The 19,201-nt window shown below is 46.9% G+C and overlaps 2 protein-coding genes across 2 annotated transcripts in view; both read left to right on the top strand.

Annotated features, from left to right (window-relative positions):
- LOC8027972 (supervillin) overlaps positions 1-19,201 on the top strand; it is a 113,797-nt gene that overhangs the window by 29,670 nt on the left and 64,926 nt on the right. The window lies entirely within an intron of this gene.
- LOC121047718 (piggyBac transposable element-derived protein 4-like) lies at positions 532-3,194 on the top strand. Its single transcript, XM_040503183.1, has one exon. The coding sequence runs from the start codon at positions 1,215-1,217 to the stop codon at positions 2,979-2,981; it is 1,767 nt and encodes a 588-aa protein (XP_040359117.1). The 5' UTR covers positions 532-1,214; the 3' UTR covers positions 2,982-3,194.

Raw genomic sequence — 19,201 nt, 5'->3', positions numbered from 1 at the left:
GCATGCCAAAAAGGACTGTGCTCAAATAGTAGATCTGAAGGCAAATATATGAATTGTGCTGAAAGAGTTAATAAATGGTATTCTTCTAAATAATCTCATACACAACGCCTTATTGCAAAAAGAGGTACATAGAGATGCGTGCAATTGTATTCCTAATTACACATAAATAGCGGTAATGACAGGCAACATATTTCTAATAAAAATCACATTTAGACATCAGCTTGCGCGAGCTTGAAACTTTTTAAAATGGTCTCGGGAGGCTAATGCTATATTCGGTTTTACATGCTCTTGTTTTGGGCCCTCACTCTACAACTCTGTGCTTTCTCAGTCAAGCAGGCTCTAACATTTTATTACATCGTTGTGAGACTGCTATGTATACCGCACAACTTTACAATTTGGACATCCACATTTACTAGTGTTGAGAACACCGCATTTCGCCAGAAAACCAAACTGTTTACAAAATTTGCACAGTACGTCATCGCGCTATGTGCTGGTGGTCATTGCAGTTTGTTCTTGCTGGGAAAATCAAATCTTGAAGCTGCAAATTGCACACTACACAAGGTTCACGCTCGGCGCAAGTCATGTATTCGAGAGACACAAATTCTTGCTTGGTGCAGCGTCGTAAGGAACGTAGCAAGTGTCTGGCACCACGAGAACGCGCTTTCTGGAAGAAGTGATTTTGCAAACAAATTTCCGGGAGCATGCTTCCTGATTTCTGCCAAAGATGGAAGCAGAGAAGCCTTTACAACACAGTATATTTTCAGCCACAGTATAGCCACAGTACAACACAGTATATTTTGTGTTTTTACAGAGAATACTTATATTAGAGATAAACTGCACCTGCCGAACTTCAAATTCGGCAAAGTTCGGCACATGTCAAACTTTTCAAGAAAATTTCAACAAAGATTTTGGGTGCAAAAATTCCTAATAAGTTTTTTTTTTCTTTTTAACCCTTTGCGGTCACGTGTCGGGCGTGGCCCGACATTGGAGAAACGAGTTTCCGGTCAGTTGTCGGACGTCGCCCGACACGCGACTCCCGCTCTCGTTTAAACTTGTTCCTCCGTTCTTTTTGATTGGGTTGGTGGCGCCATCTCTCGTCATGTTTCTTTAACACTTCATTGTTTCAATAGTTTGAGTTTTTTTCCATAGAGGGCAGAAGCACTCGTAAGCGGCGGAAGTGCGGGTCGCTTCGAATTTCGCTGGCTGGAAAAAGCATGGCAGCGTTTGCGCCACGCTCCTTTTATGGGAACTCATCGCGGGATTTCGTGGAAAGTGATGACGATTTTAGCGAAGAAGACAATTATGTGCCTCCATCAGACGACGATGAAACATCCTCCGCTGACTGCAGTGACAGTAGCGACGAAGAAGTGTGTGTACAAGACGACAACAACAGTGGAACCTCTCCTCCACGTGCGCCGGCATTGTCCTCGTGGACTGCCTACACGGACGATCTCCCAGACTTCCCTGATGTGGCGTTCACCGTTCGCGACCCTGGACCACAGGTTGGATCGTCAAGCCTCGGCTCCGAACTTGAGTTTTTCCAGTTATTTTTTACGGATGAACTCATCGGAGAAATCGTGGAAGAAACAAACCGGCATGCCCACGAGAAAATTTCATCCATGGATTCGCTCGCTGAGCAATCTATATGGAAAAGTTGGGAAGACGTTTCTGTAGAAGAATTCAAGGCTTTTCTCGGTGTCCTCATGAACATGGCCCTCAATCCCAAGCCAGACATCAAGGAGTATTTCAGCCAAGAAATCTTGAAGAAGATGCCATTTTTTCCCGCCGTGTTCACTCGTACAAGATTTCTCCAGATATTTTGGATGCTACACGTCTCTCCACCTCCGCAAGGTCCCTCACACCAGCCGACACGAGGTAGCAAGGTGAGAAACATCGTAAACTACATCGACACAAAATGCCGTGAGCATTTCAAGCCCGGCCCGAAGATTTGTGTTGATGAGAGTACAGTTGGCTTCAAGGGCAGGGTCTCATTCAAATGCTACAACCCGCAGAAACCAACGAAGTGGGGCCTCCGTGTCTATGTACTCGCCGACTGTAGAACAGGCTACATATCAGCATTCGAGCCGTACTACGGTAGCACAACAACAGAGAGCCTCTACCGGCCAGACCTCCCCTTCACGTGTCGGATCGTCCTGCACCTCCTCGGCAAAGTGCAATGCGCTTCATTCGGAAGTGGGTACCACCTTTATACGGACAGGTTTTATACTTCCCCGCAACTTGCTGAGGAGTTGCTCTCTCAGGACGTTTTGCTCACTGGCACTGTCATGACCAACAGGAAGCATATGCCCCAGCAGCTAAAGAAGAAGATGAAGAAGGGTGACGTGGCAGCGTATCGGAAGGGTGACTCGTACATGGCCCTGGCTTGGCAAGATAAGCGTCAAGTTACCATGCTGAGCTCAGCACACAATCCCTCGACAAAGCCTGTGACAAGAACACAAGCACACGGCCAGGCTGTGACACTGGACAAGCCAGTAGTCATTTGTGACTATACAGAGAACATGGGAGCTGTTGATCGAGCCGACCACTACTGCGCGAGTTACGCGTTCTGCCGCAAGTCCCTCAAGTGGTGGAGAAAACTTTTCTTCTGGATCCTTGAGGTTGCCATCGTCAATAGCTTCCTGCTAATGCAGATGCAACAGGCTGCTCAGGGACTGAAGCGGCAAAGGCACCTCATGTACCGCCGTAAGCTGATCGAACAGCTGGTTGGCGACTTGCGAGTGCGACCAAAGAAAAGAGGACGAGCATCACAATCCGACACTGAGGAGAGATTAGATGGAAAGCAGCACTTCATATACAAGCTAGAAGAACGTACCAGCAAGGACTGCGCAGTGTGCAGCGATCGGAAGACAAAAGAAGGCAGGAGAGAAACAGTTTTCTACTGCAAGACTTGCACAAAGAACCCCGGTCTCCACCCCGGAGATTGCTTCGAAAAATATCACACGCTGTCAAAGTATCGCTAGAGAGCGCGGGAATGCAGAAGCACTGCGAAAATAAATATTTCTTGTTACCTCTGTACACTGGAGTAATTTTTCTTTCTCCTTGCTAATGCGCACAAAATTATATCTGACCGGAACCACCGTCAAGTTGGTCAGACTATCTGACCTCAAAGGGTTAAAAACAGCCTAGTTGCGACACGCATGTCAAAAAACAGATTGTAAGAAAAAAAAAAAAAAAAAAAATTTGGAGCAATATTGATGGTGAGACGTTTACTTAAAATTCTGCACGCAAAGTCAATGACGTCACAAAATGGTCATTCGCTCTTTCCACCTCAACGTGAAGGCACAAATACTTCAATTTGTGGAAGCAAAGCTGATCCACCTTTCTTCAACGCGCCCGAAATGCCGAGAGAAAAGACAAGTGGAAAGGAGGTGACTACCAACCAAGCCGCGTCTCGCGCCTTTAATATTGCTCTGAAAAAATTATTTTTTTTGCGTAAAATCAATTTTTTGACATGTGTCCCAACCCTACTGTATGAAAAAAAAAAAAAAATTTTTTTTTTTTCTTTTTAGGTGCGTTTTAAACAAAATATGGAGGTGGTCGAAGTTTAGGGAAGAACTTAAGGACGGTGCGATTCAAAATCCCTAAGATTGCAGGTAACAACCTACTGAAGAGTCTCAAACACAGCTAAAATTTTATTTTCCAAAAATTAATTAAATAGAAAAAAACAAAAAAAAAGAACAAAGAGGGAAAGAAAATTTCAAGAACACTCTTTTCCACAAATGTACAATACAGGCAGTTAATAGGACAATGACAGCGTCTGCTACATCTTCGTCTTGGATTGTACATTTGGAGGAAAAAGTGTTCTTAGGGTTTTCTTTCCCCCTTTTCAATTTTTTTTTTTTTTTTGCTTATTTAACCAGGATTTGGAGAATAAAATTTCAGCTGCGTTTGAGACCTTTGGAGTCCGTGTGTCGTTACCTGCAGTCTCGGGATTTTTGAATCATGTTTAACATACACCAGCTCGTTTGCGCCCTAACATTTATTTCATTAAGAACGACACTCCTGTCCGATTTAGAGTGGCTGTCCACGTTTGGCTGTCCTTCCAAGGCCAATAGGATCTTTCTTTTCAGGTTCCCCTCACGTACACGCTTGTGGTTCTATATAATGTGAGATTAATAAATCACATCTAGTCCTTCCAATGCTTCAATTCACGGGGATAACTTTCCGAGACAGTTCAGCAAGAAGGAAAACATGTTTGCGTGCCTCACTGATGTGTACATGTAAAATGGATCATGCAACGATTTTTGTACTTTCAGTGTATACCGCGAAGAGCTAACCCTCGACATTCATAAGTTTCAAAAACACCCATTAGTTTTCCTTTCCGCTTGATGGCAGACGCAGAAAAAATAATGAAACAGCTTTCCCCTCCTCAACTTGCTATTAGAATGTGTTGCCACGTGATCTGATGCTCATTATATACCGTCATTGTTCATCATAGTCATACGCTGGGGTTGGCGAAGAATAAGGCTTGGGTTGAGCTTTAGACATTGTTAGAGTTCAGCTATTCTTATTTTTAATTGAACACGAGCCATTACTCGAATGTTTTGGGATGCTAATTGTCTAGAACCCGACCACTCGACTCGGGCTCGAGACAGTGGAGTATGTCACGGAACCACGTGACTCGCGGTGAGAAGTCGTGATGCCATGTGACGTCACGGTGTCAACAATGCTAATAAATCTAGCGATGTTCTCAATTTAGGTCGACTTGACGCACTGAGTCGCGAGACTCCGTCACGGGGCTACGCGACGTGACATTACTCAACGGCATGTCTTGACACCATGACATCACGTGACGATGTGACACACGATTCATTGTAGTGCCGAAACAAAGGCGCCACGAAAGGCCACAGTTTCTCATACATTGCAATTCTGTATACGACAATTTGATCACAACACAGAATTACAATTGCCAAATTTTACTTCTCATAATTCATTTCTTAATGACTAAAAAAAAATTGTGGACTGTCTTGAATTGGTTACCGTTATATTTTTTTTTTTTTCCAGTTTAGTTTCAAGATGGTGGCAAAGATTTCGGCATGGCTCAGCTCCGGTTCGGCAAAAGATAACTGGTTGCGGTTTTCGGTTTGGTTTCAGTTTGGCACTCTCTCCCGACACATCAGTATTGCGGGGAAGTGCCCCTCGCAGGTTTTCATTTCATTTCATTTATTTACTCTCAAGGCCGAAGCATTACAAAAAGGAGTGATGAAGCAAAAAAAAAAAAATGCAACATGAACATAAACACAGCAGGGAGATTACAAAAAATGGTTGCAAATGGCGCTTTTGAAACGGTCGCTGTCGGTGATTGAAGCGATGGAGGCGGGGAGGTGGTTCCAGGCTGTGCAGGTTTTGGGAATGAACGAGTGGAAGTGCAAATTGGTGCGGCTGCTTGGGACGCCAACCTTGAACTGATGGTCGCTGCGGGAAGAAATGTACGATGGTGGCAGAAAGAGAGAGTCACTGAGTAGAGAATTGAAATGATAAACCTTGTGAAAGAGACAAAGACGAGATAGTTTACGACGCAATGAAAGATCGGGTAAGTTAAGATTAGATTTCATGGAAGTGACACTGGCAGTTCGAAAGTAATTTGAGAAGATGAAACACGCGGAACGGTTTTGAATGGCTTCTATTTGAAGAATAATGGAGTTAATATGAGAGTCCCAGATTGATGATGCATATTCAAGCTTTGACCTCACTAAAGTTTTATAAAGTATGAGTTTCAAGTTAGTTGGGGCTAAAGAAAAATTACGCCGTAGATAACCAAGTGCGTGATTAGCATTACTAGTGATGTAGTTGACGTGATCTTGCCATGAAAGGTTAGCAGAAATGATAATGCCAAGATATTTGTAGGACGAAACTTGCGTTAGGCGAACACGGTTAAGTAAGTAGTCACATGGTAGGATGTAATTTGAATGACGTGCAATTCTCATTGACTTGCATTTAGCAGGGTTAAGTTTCATTAGCCAGGTGTCACACCAAAATGAAATGTTATCGAGGTCAGACTGAAGAGCATGATGATCAGCAGGTTCCAGAATTTTGCGATAAACAACACAGTCGTCAGCAAAAAGTTTTATAGATGAAGAAATGCAGCTAGGTAAGTCGTTAATATAAATAAGAAAAAGCAAGGGCCCTAGCACTGACCCCCGCGGGACACCGGACGTTACAGGTCAGTGAGGGGAGTTATGGTCATTGGCGGTTACATATTGCGTGCGATTAGACAAGAAGCATTCTATCCATTTAAAAATATTAGGGTCCATGTTAAGTTTACTTAATTTATACAGGAGCAGACTATGACAGACACTATCGAATGCTTTAGAGAAGTCGATGAAAATGCAGTCAACAGTGATTAAGTGATCTGCAGCAGAGAATAAGTCGTTAGTAAAAGCGAGTAGTTGAGTTTCACATGAGTAATTTTTTCTGAAGCCGTGTTGATGCATACTACAAAAAGAATTAGTTTCGAGGAAGGACACCATATGACAGTATATGACATGTTCCATGAGTTTGCACGGTATACTGGTTAATGAAATGGGTCTATAATTATTGGGACAATGAGTGTTACCTGATTTGTGCAGAGGAACCACCTTTCCCACCTTCCAGTCGTTCGGGAGCGTACAGGATTCTAATGATTGTGCAAAAATCTTTGACAATATTATAGATGAATACACTTCGGTGTTCTTCAAAAATTTGGGGTTAATGCCATCACTACCTGGAGAAGAGGAAAGCTTCATATTTTGAATTAATTTCATTACGCCTGCCCAGAACATCGGGAAACATACATGGCGTGCTGTTAACAAACGATGATGAGAATGCAGAGTTTAAAACAACGCAGCAGTTTTCCCTAGGAACGACCGATTCGCTATCCGTAGGAAGTTCAATTGGTTTCCTTTCACTTCCGCTCACAACGTGCCAAAACTTACGCCGATTAGTTTCCAGTAGCGATGGAAGGGTTTGATTAAAAAAAGTATGTTTGGCGAGAGACAGTGCACGTGCGTACTCATCCTCTGCACAATGATAAGCTGCCCATCTCTCTGGGATCATTGATATCTTGGCTCGTCGAAAAAGGCGCTTTTTTTTGTTTGATAACCGTTTTAATGTTGGCGTATACCAAGGTGACTGTGTATTTCTAATTTTACGAAGGGGTATATAACGGCTAGTAAGCTCAGGTACTTTCGATTTAAACATACACCAATTATCTTCCAACGATTGCTCAGAAAATTTTTGAAGAAAATCTGATAAAAATATCTCAAGTTCATTATTAATCCCGGTGTAGTCAGCCCTACTATATTCTCTAAATACCTTTGAAGCTGCACATTTGCGAGGCGAACTGTTTGGAATATTAAAGTGAATGACGGAATGATCGCTTACACCTGGAAAAACTGAAAGTGATTGTACAAGATCTGGATGGGTAGTGAATACTAGGTCAAGGACAGTGGCACTTGTCGGGGTTGTACGGGTTGGACATTTCACGAGCTGAGTCAAGTTGAAACCCGAGCATGTAGTAAGAAAGGAATTGCACTCAAGAGAGCCGAAGCTTGCTACGGGAATAGGTGCGTCCCAGGAAACACCAGGGAAATTAAAAATCACCAAGAACAAAAATGGGCAATGACGGATACCTTACGTGTAATGTATTCAAAGCATCATATAGATCAGAAGAAACTCCAGAAGGTGAATTGGGGGGGGGGGGGGGGGGGGCGATAACAAGCGCAAAAAATGACATCCTTGTGGTTCAGACGAATGCGCACAGAAGTTCATTCTAGAGGCGAGGCAAGCGACACACCAAAAGAAACCAACTCGTCATAACCGCTATCAAAACGCCACCCCCAGACCGAGTTCCCCTGTCACATCTGTAGAACCGATACTTCTTTGGGCAATTTAAAATCTCACTGTTATCTACTTTTGCGGATAGCCAAGTTTCCGTCAAGACCACAACATCAGCAAGACATGTGTCAATTAAAGAAGACAAGGCGTCGCGCTTGTTGATAACGCTCCTGACGTTACAAAGCAAAAAAGAAAAATCACGTACTAAGGAGGCACTGGACATAGTAGGCGAGGGAAGATTACGATCACCACCCCTCGCCGACCGCTAAAGTGGTGTGGGTGCACTGGGCGCACCCTCAGACCTTGGTGATTGTTGCACCAAATTACGGGAGGGTCGTGGTCGAGAGAGCTCCGAGATCTGGTCTAGCTCTTGGTCATAAAAATAACACTTATCATTTACATACAACTTGTTATAAGTAAGTTTAAAGGTGGAACTCTGAGTCTTTCCAAATTCGATTAGGTTCCTTCGAGCCAAGCGCGTCGCAGGACAAAAATCTTCGCTAATGCTGATGCAGTTTAACTTTAGCTTGGCTCTGAGCTGCATCACCTGGTCCTTACCTTGCTTCCTTGTTTGTCCGTTATGTCATGTGCGCGGAATTATGACCAATGATGGATCTTTGTTGATAGGAGCTGCATCAATCATGAACTTCAAAAGTACAAGAAATTGTATTTAGTTCAATCAGCGAGTCTTACTGGCAGGTAACGTGCTTATGGGTTGCGTGTTCAAAAAAAGAAAAAACGTGCAGGTTTGCTTATGTAAATCTATGTACTTGGTTCTGTACTCAATCCATTTAAAAATCAATCTAACGAAGCTGAGGGGAGTTGCGAATTACTTCGTTGAACCGAAAACTTCGTCAAATCGAAAATGGCCTTTTGAGCCTTTAAAATAAAATCTCAACAAGCCTTTAGGGTAAAGCGTTGTTGAGACAAAATGGCGGTAAGTCACAGCCTACGGACGCCGTATTCTATTGAAGACAGGGCCACGAAACTCGCGCCACGTGCTCCCGCCTTTTAAAGATGGCGCCCCGTTGGGGCTGTATGGGGGTGTATATACGTGACAAGGTCGTCAAGCGGCTCTTTGCAGATGCAGCCTTTTGTCTCGACCCGAGGTCTTCCGGCCAGGCGTAGTCGGCTCGAGTCTGGGGCGCTCGTCGCCGCCGCCGTTTGCCGCAATTCCGGGCGTCTCGCTTCATTGGACAAGCGTGACGTGCGCGCCTCGGTGGCACCCACGCGTTTTCCTCACGGAACTCGCACAGCGACTGCCGTTTTTCAACGTGTACGACCGTCCTCGGGGCTTATTAAAAGAGGGCAAGAGAGAAGAGGGGGAAAGGCCACCGCGGCTTTCTTCTTTTCCTGAGTGGTTTTAGGAACTTGGATGAACGCCTTGGCGGTTCCACTGAGCCTGCAGGTTCCATTTTGCCAGGGAGCGCCACCGTCGATCCGCCATCTTCGAGGTCGCGGTTTGACTGGCTTGGGTACGCTCAAGGGTACGCTAGGCGGTCGTCCGCTGCTAGTGTGTGCTAATTTCATATCGTTGAAGCTTCGTTGAACAGAAGAGAGAAGAAAAGTTGATCTCGGGGGCGGGCCGTTTTCCTTGTTGCCGCCGAGTACTGTGTGTAAAGGCTGAGCCGCATGTAAGCAATTTGGCGAGCGACGGGACGAGACGAGCGACAGCGACGAGGCAAGCGACGACGACCCGCTTCGCTGTCACTCGGTCACTCGCGCGACGTGGCAAACCGCATGAAAGCGACGGGAGCAAGCGACCAAGGCGATAAGCGACCCTTTCTAGAAATCCAAAAACCGAGCGACGCGACGACCGACCACGAGAAATCTCCGTCGCTCGTTGCCGACTCCCGTCGCTGTCGCCATCGCTCGCTAAATCGCTTACATGCGGTTCACCCTTCACTGTCACTCGTCGCGTAGCTCGGTTTTGGGATTTCTAGAAAACTTAGCACTCATCGCCTTGGTCGTGTGCTCCCGTCGCTTTCATGCGGTTTGCCTCGTCGCGCGAGTGACCGAGCGGCAGCGAAGCGGGTCGCCGTCGCTTGTCTTCCCGCTCGCCAAATCGCTTACAAGCGGTTTTTAAATCGCTTGGGCTAATGAAAAATGCGCCGCATTTTTCATAAGCTGCGCACTCTGTGAGCCGCACGGTATGTTTCTGCACAGGAACGAACACCGAAGGCACGACGTATGTACGACACAACGGCGATGGAGCAACACGGTTACACGGTCGTAGTACAGAAAATCCGCTAGAGAAAAACAATAAAGAAACTAGCAAAACAAAACAAAGAGTAATCACACCGTGCTACAAAAGCACCAAATTAGAAAAATTAGTTCTTGCAAGAGCTACCGCCGTCGGCACGGCGGGCGACACGGAGCGCTTCATGGAGCCGAGGGAGCAACGCGGCCGCGGTAAACGAGAGCGATAGCGACGAAAACGAACTAAAACACACAAAAAATACTCCCACGGCGCTTCAAAAGCACCAAAGTATAAGAATAACCCCTGGTTTCGGTCAAAAAGACCCTTTAAAGTTGTAAAATACTGCTAAACCACGCTCAAAAGGTCCGGCCAGATGGCATTCGCGTTAGCAAGAGACCTCGAAGATGGCGACCGTGGTGGGCGATGCCAGCGAACCTAGCGAGTGACGTCAAGTGAATGTCACCTATTCCTTCAAGTTCGGTTGTTTTCTTCGCTTTTTCTATTACAGCAAAGCTGTTGAGGGCTAGTTTCCTTAGGATCGTGTCCGCCGGAGTAGAAACGATGACACCGAACTAGGGAGGCTGTAGTGAGGGTGGGCGCAACTCAAAACCTGGAGAGCGTTTGCAATTTAATGGCGGCGCCTGAGGGAGAGGATTCGAGAAAGGATATGCGCCAGTGTTGCCTGCACGAGAGCAGGCGCCCGCTCTGTTGCAACTCTGTTGCTCCATGCGCCTTTCCTCCTCTCGCCTCCCATTGCAAGCAACGAGCGCCTTGGCGCAGCCTCTCTCGCTTCCTTCTCGCTCCGAGAATTGCAAACATCGAGCGGAGAAAGCAAAGTTGCCAGACAAGCAGCAACGTCCAAGATGGCGGAATTTACCATTTTTCGCGTTAAAAAAATACTTAACCTATCGCAACAAAACTGGTGGCTATGGAAAAGTAATCATTTATACCTTGTGTAAATTATTCAAGCACCTTAATGGGCTTTTATGACCCGAGTTAGGAAATAAAACGACCCTTTGCCCCATAGACTCCCAGCAAAATTTAGCAATTAAATGGCGTCCATGTCCCGTGATCGCCTATCTAGCAGTTGCACCCACCCTCACTTGAGCCTCCCTACACCGAACTCTGGACAGGTACCGCCATCTATGAGCGACGGCGGCAACCTTTTTTTCGGAGGAAGAAGAGCGGGAGCGGAACGAGCGGCGATTTGCGCAACAGCGCGAATGGTTCCGCAACCACCGCGAAGCCGCTATCGCCTAAAGTTCCACTACGTCGAACGCCTCAGGTTCCCTTGCGAAGGAAGAGCAGATCGCTCGCCTAGAAAGCCACCGCCGAGAACAGAAGCTACAGCTCCGCTGCTCTTCTTTCTTCACCGGAGTAAAAAGACTGAAAATTTTTTTTTTTTTTTAAATTTTACTTTTAGATGTAATTAGAGCTAGCGGAATCAATGACGACGATCCCCTGGTCTTCGGGACATCATTGTACGGTAATAGGTTTCACGAATAACAACCGAAAACGCAGAATATTATCGGAGGATATCCGTATCGTGCACGGGATCCGACAAGGCAACTGCGGCTGCAATGTCTTCAAACTCCATCGCTTTCCAAATGACCAGAAAAACCTCCGGCGGCTATGAGTTGCGTCTGTAAACAGACCCCATCCTCTCGAGTGTGCTGGGAACATTTGGTGAATAGGGCGCGCACCGAACTTACAGCCGTAGCCTCGATGAACATGGACTACGCTCGCAAGGTGGGCCCGAGTTTTCTCGCGAGAATAGCTGTTTCAGCTTGTAACTTTTCGTAACTTAATTTATTCTTAATACTTATATCTTGCAGCGGTAACATTGACTCGATTTTATCATGCACAACGCTTAGTTCAAGGCTCATTTTCGCCGCCGGGCGTGGCTGGAAATTGTTGAAAAGATAGTTGTCGGTTTTTCTTAATCGCGATGTCCCGCGCGATAGCAGACAGCCGTGAACTTTCGTTGACCGTCACAACGCGGCTGGGTTCTTCGTATTTTGCAAATTACTACATAACGTAGCTGGAAAGAAAACTTGAATTTGTATTGCAGAAACATGCTCATGCATCGATTTCGAATCGTTGAATCATTGATCGACTCGCTCCGATAATGGGTCCATCTCGACTTCGCCGTTTTCAGTTCTAGACAAAGGACACGCCTGTCGACACGGGATCCTCGTTTACAACTTTTATTATCATCTTCAAGCCGCAGGGAGCTAGCTGCCTTCGATCGTTCCCTGCAATGCTGTTAGTTTGGGCGTCCTTGTTCATTAAATACGAGAAAGGATACAACTTAAAGAGCGGACAAAACAACACATTTGACGACATTTGACCGTTCTTCATATTTTATTCTTTCACCAACGCGCTCGACTGAAGTATATTGTTACACGAAACGTCAGAAATGTTCTGAGTGTACTGCATCTAAAACGAAAGAAAAAAAAAATTTGGAAATTCGACTTAACTTGTTGCGTCTAAAAAAATGTGCAAGTGAATTTTTTTTTTTTTTTTTTTTTTTGGGGGGGGGGGGGGGTGTCATATAATTTACTGTTACCTATTATAAAGCAACAAACAACCCTATATTTTAGATGGAATAATTTTTTTTTTTAAATTAGGAAATACCAGGCCGCAAATGTATGGGAATTCATTTTTCCGCCTGGCAGAAATAGTGCTAGTGGGCCGAGATTGGAACGACAGCTCAGAACATCAGCCGCGCTTCAACTTTACCGCGCTTGTTTTCCCCCAAACACTCTCTCAATTTTCCAACGAACACACACCGGTGAACGAACCTATATAAAAAAATTGGTACCGTTATAAAAGCAAACATCGCAGTTTGGAGTCACCGCAGCGAGCGGCAGAGTCGGTCAACCTTCTCCCGTCCGCCATGTTTAGCCGCAGCAGGCGGTGCGGTTCTTCGCCCTTCCCTCCCAACGCACTGGCTCCTCTTCGTCGCTCTCTTTCCTCGGAATCCGGTCCTCCTCCTCCTCCTCCCTTTTTATCCGTCGGCCCCCGTCAAAGCACTCCGTGTGTGCGATGTTCGCGATGCGGCGCTCCGCAGAGGAGAACACTCTCTTGAGCGGCGCGTAGTTGCGCTCATAGAGGCAGGCATCGTGTGCTCTCTCGCGCGCGTTGCGTGCGTGCTGCGCGTGTGTGGAAGGTACGGTGCGGGCGCCAGAAGCGATGATACGTCGAACCTCGTCGGACACTGTGGAACCCGTTACTGCGCAGCCCGCCACTTGCCATCATGCTTGAGCCCCTGTAAGTCGACTTTCACCTTCCATCTTCGCACCTGACCGCTTGTCATCTGCTGCTAGTGTCACCTCTGGAATTCGGTTATTGGCAGTCCGTGTTTGTTGCGGTTGACGTGTCCGAGACTGCGAGTTTGGTCGTCTTGTAGCGATACACTCTTCTCGGCGGAGTCTGTTCCGTTCACCGTCGCGGAGGCTTTTTTCTTCCATGGGGCGGAGTCTCGATTTTTCGGCCCGGTTATCTCCCGAAGATTGCCGTTCGAGCGTCTCGAGACGTTTGAGCTGCAGTCTTCTTAAGTTGTCGGTCACCGTAATGCAGTGGAATGCCTTCACGTTCGCGGCATCATCACTCGCTTAGTGATAGGCAGTAATCCGTAGAATTTACACTATGAAAAACAAAAAAAGCGACAATGTCGTGTCTGTGTTGACTCTGTCGCGCGCAGTATACGACTGTGACGGAGCAACCGTGCAATTCTAACAGCTGTATATTTTTTTTAATGTTCTGTACATCACAAAAAACTGTTTCTTTGTGTGTGTGCGGTTTTTTTTTTTTTTGTCGCGGGGATTGTTTCGAAGAAGCGTGACTCACTCGATACATTGTTTGGGATAAGAACAGTGTCGTCGATATAATTTCGACCGAACGTCTCGTTTTTATCTACCGCGACACCGTGCGATTTTGACATTTTTGATCGCGGAGTTCTGTTAGATTGGATAATTTTCGAGGTATTTTTAACAACTTTCACGCGCACTTTTTTTTTTTTTTTTTCTTAGGTCTAACGAAGTGTTAGGGCCCGTTTTCGCGGAATCGTGCATAGTAGTTACGAAATCGATACGAGGCGAAGGGAAGAAAACCGAACGAATGTTTACTTGTTACCGACGTAGTTTATAAAACAAATTATATACATGCTAATACATTTTCTTCGCTTAGACGTGTTTGAGGACCCTTCTGTATTATTAGTGAATTTGACATGCCTCGGTTGCCAACCTTCTTCCTCCTTGTTAATAAATAAGGAAAAAAAACAAAAGCACTTGTGTTCTCAAAAAAAAAAAAAAAAAAGCTTTAGAAAAATGTGCGTATTTACGTTTACTACACCGTCCTCCCTGTGTGTCCCGTTTTTTTACTCCGAGGATTATGGTCAGCCTATCTATATCACCCTCCATTCTCGCAAAATTTAACCATATCTCCCGTTTTTTTTTTTTTTTTTGTCTATTTGTTTTAGGGCAGTTTTTTTGTGCCTATACGAGAGGACAACTTTCTGTGGCAACGTTCGACGAGGGGAGTGCGGAGCTTTAATTGGCCTTCATGCAGACTGCGTAGCTACAGAAAATCGTTCCGCAAGTACAGGGGATTCCGTGTCTCAAAACTCGTCCTGCTAACAGAGGTTGCCGTGTGTGTCATCATCATCATCATCATTTATTATCCTTGAAGGCCCTTACGGGCATTACACAAGGGAGTGGTACATTTGTTATTATTTTCCTGAATCGAACACTTCCTCACACAATTTTAACACAATAGAAGAGGGAACTCTTCTATTGTGTTCGGTGTGTATTCTGCTGTTAGGTGCAGATTGCTGGGGGACATAGGTACACGTCCCGCACGCGCTCGCCTTCTCAGTTTTCGAGATTCGGAGTAAATCAGTCAAACAAGGCGGCGTTGACGAGCGCACGTGCGAAATGCCCTTTGTTTTATGTTTTTTTGCTTCGGACGAGTGACTTGGGCAGACGCCGGCGCTTGTAGCAACGCGTGTAGCGATACTGGCGGTATGCTCCTTGGATACTTTATCTTCTTTTCCAGTTTTGTCTTAAGGACTGTATTGTTCGTTTTTTTTTTTTTTTGTGTGTGTGTGTGTGTGTGTGGTGTAGACGTAGAGGGCGCGATAGGATGAGCGGCCCACACGACAGCAAAATGTTCTTCAGCTGTGTTCGAGATCTTTTTAGTGTACGGGTCGTTTTTAACCGCAGTCCCGGTTTTTTTATGCCGCGCTTTAATGTTTCTTTCTCTTCTTTCTACGCAAAACGTGTTCGGAGCTTCTTTTTTTTTTTTTTTTTTTTTTTTACATTTTACAAAAAAATAAGAAAAGGTGTTACGCGTTATTTGCCCGCTATATTGAGCGGTGAAATTTAATTCGTGCGCGGTTGTACACCGTGACTGATTTTTGCGCCAAGTTTAGCGATGAAACGCTCCCAGCTAAATTTTGAGCAACAAACCTCGAACGTAAGTGAACCGAACATGTAACGAACATGCAAGAATCAAACACCCCCCCCCCCCCCCCCCCCCCTTTCTTTTTTTAACGGGAATACATTGAGAGCAACAAAATATGCCGTTTTAATCGGTGCCCGTTGCGAGCTCATTCCAGTACTGCAGTGTGTTTGAAACTTGTAATGGCACTGCCTTGCAGCTGCGAAAAAGCAAGAAAAAAAAAAAAAACATGTTGGGATAGGGCGTGCTAGTCTGCGTCGTGTTCTGTTTAACGTTTGTGTCATCCGGTGATGTCACCCTGTTCAGGGGGCCCTTGGCTGCGAGTGCGGTGGCAGCTGATCACGTGGCGAAACACGTGACTTGTTCAACGAGCACGTGGTTTTCATCGCAATTTGCCAGCTCAGGGGCGAGCGAGTGGTCGTGGAGTTCAAGAGCTTGTGGAACGCCACACTTGGGTTATCGGTAACAATCTGATAACCTGAGTAAATGCAGGAGCATTTTTGCTCACAGTGGTGTGTATCGAAAGCGTCGGGGGTTAAGACCTGAACCTGATAAGGCGTATGTACGTAAAAAAGCAATAAAAAAAAAAAAAACGAAACAAACATCTTTCACGCTTGTATGCCGGACCTGGCAACGTATTTGCTGTTTTCTCTTTGTAGACACGAAAAAAGAAAACAAAAGGATCAAAGAAATACACACGCGCAAAATACACAGATATGCGTTACGGCAATTTCACGAGCGATAAGGCAAGTACGCATACAGAAATGAGCAGCAAATACGCGGAAGTAATTAATATAAAGAAAGAAGTGAGGGTCTGTAAAGCTTGGGCGCGTGGAAAAAAGAGGTGACGCTGTCGTTGATTGTAGTTAGAGGTCGTCATCATGCGTAAAAAGGCAGAAGGAACTGCGGTGAAGAAAGACTCCGAGGTCGTTTAATTTCTCCGTATAATTCCCAACTTATAAATAACCGAGCGAGTTTCCGTTTGCGAGCGGAAGATGGCGTCTCTGTCGTTTTGTATGTCGTGTACATTGAGTACATTCGTGCGCCTACTTTTCGGGCAATTCGAGGGGCCTTCGGAACGAACTCCTTTGGGCGAACCGGCGCACGCCGACGGGCACGCGCAAGGTCGAGATCGCGAGCCGATTCGCCGATCTTAGAATTCCGTCCGAAGGCCTTCGCAAGTGCCCGTGAATCGGGGGCGTTAGCCTATGTGGTGGAAGGACGACAAAAGCTTCACAAACAGGGACAAAAAAAAAAAAGGGGGGGGGGGGGGGATCTGTTTATCTTAAAGCTCATCGGAGTCTTCTTTTTGTTTTCTAGGAGTGAGACGGATGTTTCGTTGTTTATTTGTCTCGGGGAGGGGGGGGGAGGGGGGGGAGGGGGGGGGAGGGAGAGGGAGGGGTTTCGAGCATGGTGGTCTTTTCGTCTGCGAGACTCCGAGCAGACATCCCCCACATCCGGTGCCTCAATTCGCGCTTGGTTGATGCCGCTCACATCCAGAAACATAGAGATGGAGGGAAAAAAAGTATCGTCTGGGGTTTGTGTTTGGACCAGCTGCGTGGCTCACTGCGAGTCCTCGGTGGGGAAACGTGCGGCCCGTCGCCGTCACAAGTCCGTGCCCTCGACTGCTTTAGGGGTTTGGAATGCGCACTTGATACGGTCAAGGACTTGAACCACTAGAACACAAGGCATTTCCCCCTCAAACGTCGTCACTAGTTCTTAAGACGTAGAAAAACTTTTTAAACAAAAATTTTTTTTATTCACTTTGTCGCGTTACACCGCGGTGGTGGCGCTTTGAACGCACTTCCGGTCTGGGGGTGTGGGCGAAAGCTCGCCATGCGGGACATACTTGCGTTGTTTTGGGAGAAACCAAGCCAAAAACCTGCCTTCTCGTCAAAACACCGGGACTAGAGCCATGAAAGGTGTGACGATCAGTTTTCCGTGCGTTCTCCGCTGCTCGGTTCGTCGGAGAACGTGGATAGGTGCCGTAAGAAGGGAAAGTCGGACACCTTCGGACCACGATTGCTCGTGCGGGAAGCACTTTCGGCCGAATTCCCGGATACTTGTGGTCGTCAGATTTATGTTTTGTTCCAAGATGAACGCGGGAAAACCGTCGAGTAGTCCGGACCACCGGCGGACCACGTTCAGAGGGCCGTCTGATCGTTGAAGCTCGTCTGCTCTTTCAAACTCGTTCAAACGACAGCGGCCAGTATAGACCGAATGTTGCGATTAGAAGTAAGTGCAGGCCTGAGGAGACTCAAGTTCGAAGGTTCATTGGGGTAACATTGGCTCAGTGTAAATGGTATAAATACGAGGAGACGTTGATCATGGTGTGCATCTGGCTTTATCGTCCACTCTATGGCGTTCGGCAAGAATGAAACGCCGCACGTCCCATTATTTACGCCAAGTTTTGCGGTGTAACGAGCCTCGTTAATTTTGCTTGGGCCACTAAAGCAGTGAGACGTTCAAGAGGTCGAATCACCGATTCCAAGGCGCTTCTTTCTTGCCAATGGTTTGTGGATGCACGACGCGCCGCTTCTTGCCCACAGCCATATACCTCGTGTATACTGACAAAGCCTGGTAGTTCGACGACGGATCCATAGAGTGCCCGGTCGCAGATGTGGAGCGCGAGGATCTGGTAGCACAGAGCATCAAAGAGCCATTTCCCCGGGAACCTCGACGTTAGTGCACTGCCTTTTGCAGCGGCGAGGACCCGAAACACACTTGTTTCGCTCGGGAGAAGTTAGTTTCGGCGTCTCGCCGCAGCGAGGCGCCAGTCACGTGGCTCTCCTCCCATCCGTTGTCTGCCGCTCTCCTTTCTTCCATTTCGGCGGCCGCTTCTCGTGCATGGCGTTATGCCAGGCTTTGTCAGTGTAAACGAGGCTATGCCACAGCCCATCGCGCATGCGCGCCGCCTGTGGCGTGCCGCTAGGATAGGGGGTGCCGGCGTTCCGGTTGGTTTGTAAACACGAGTTGGTGTTTGCGTCAGCTTCGCCGCCAGAGCGTCTTGCAGCGTCTCCCAAACGCTTGACCAAATCGTGTGCCGCTTTCTCTCGTCGAGCTTCGGCGTGTTTGCCAAGTTGGTCCCACTACCGATGGCGTCATGTCCAGACTCCAGAGTATCCGCATTCGAGGCCCCCTCTTGTGGGCGCCGCCATTTTTGGTGCTCAGATTAGACCCCTTTCATTGGTGGTCGCCATTACTCGAACTCGAGTCCTCGGCGGGCGCGCCCAGTTTTAGACTGACAGGCCTTCCCAATACCTCCTCTCCACATCTGCGTGACGTCAACCGATGTGTCAACCGGTCATCTCCGCTCTACGAAGCCGAAGCCGATACCGCCGGTCAAGTTCTAGCCTGTTCGCGCACGCTGTTGGCCCGCAACAAGATCAGTCGTCGAAGGAGCTTAGAACGTCCAGATCGTTTGCGTGTTTCGGGGTGTTCCCCGTCGGCTTTCCTTTGTGCCCGAGTCCCACTAGAGCGACAAACAAAAACAACCGACACGGACGAGCCTCCAACTCATGCAGCGTGCTCCCAATGATCCCTTTGGCGGGCGTTTAGTCGTTCGGCGCTCGCGAAATAAGCGCGAGGGATCGCGGTCCTGCCAAAATAAGGTACCCTCGCGTGCTTGATGCTCGTGTTCGAGCATAGCCTCCTTTATTCTACAAAACCTGTCAAACCGCCAAAGAATCTGGTTTGAGGTTT

The sequence above is a fragment of the Ixodes scapularis genome, unplaced genomic scaffold, assembly GCF_016920785.2.
Source record: "Ixodes scapularis isolate PalLabHiFi unplaced genomic scaffold, ASM1692078v2 PGA_scaffold11__112_contigs__length_91849675, whole genome shotgun sequence".
Taxonomy (NCBI): Eukaryota; Metazoa; Arthropoda; class Arachnida; order Ixodida; family Ixodidae; genus Ixodes; species Ixodes scapularis.
The sequence above is the reverse complement of the archived record's forward strand: the minus strand, read 5'-3'. Positions and strand labels throughout refer to the sequence as shown.

Excerpts from the sequence above, each read along its gene's own strand:
- LOC121047718 (XM_040503183.1), top strand. The coding sequence starts at position 1,215 with ATGGCAGCGTTTGCGCCACGCTCCTTTTATGGGAACTCATCGCGGGAT.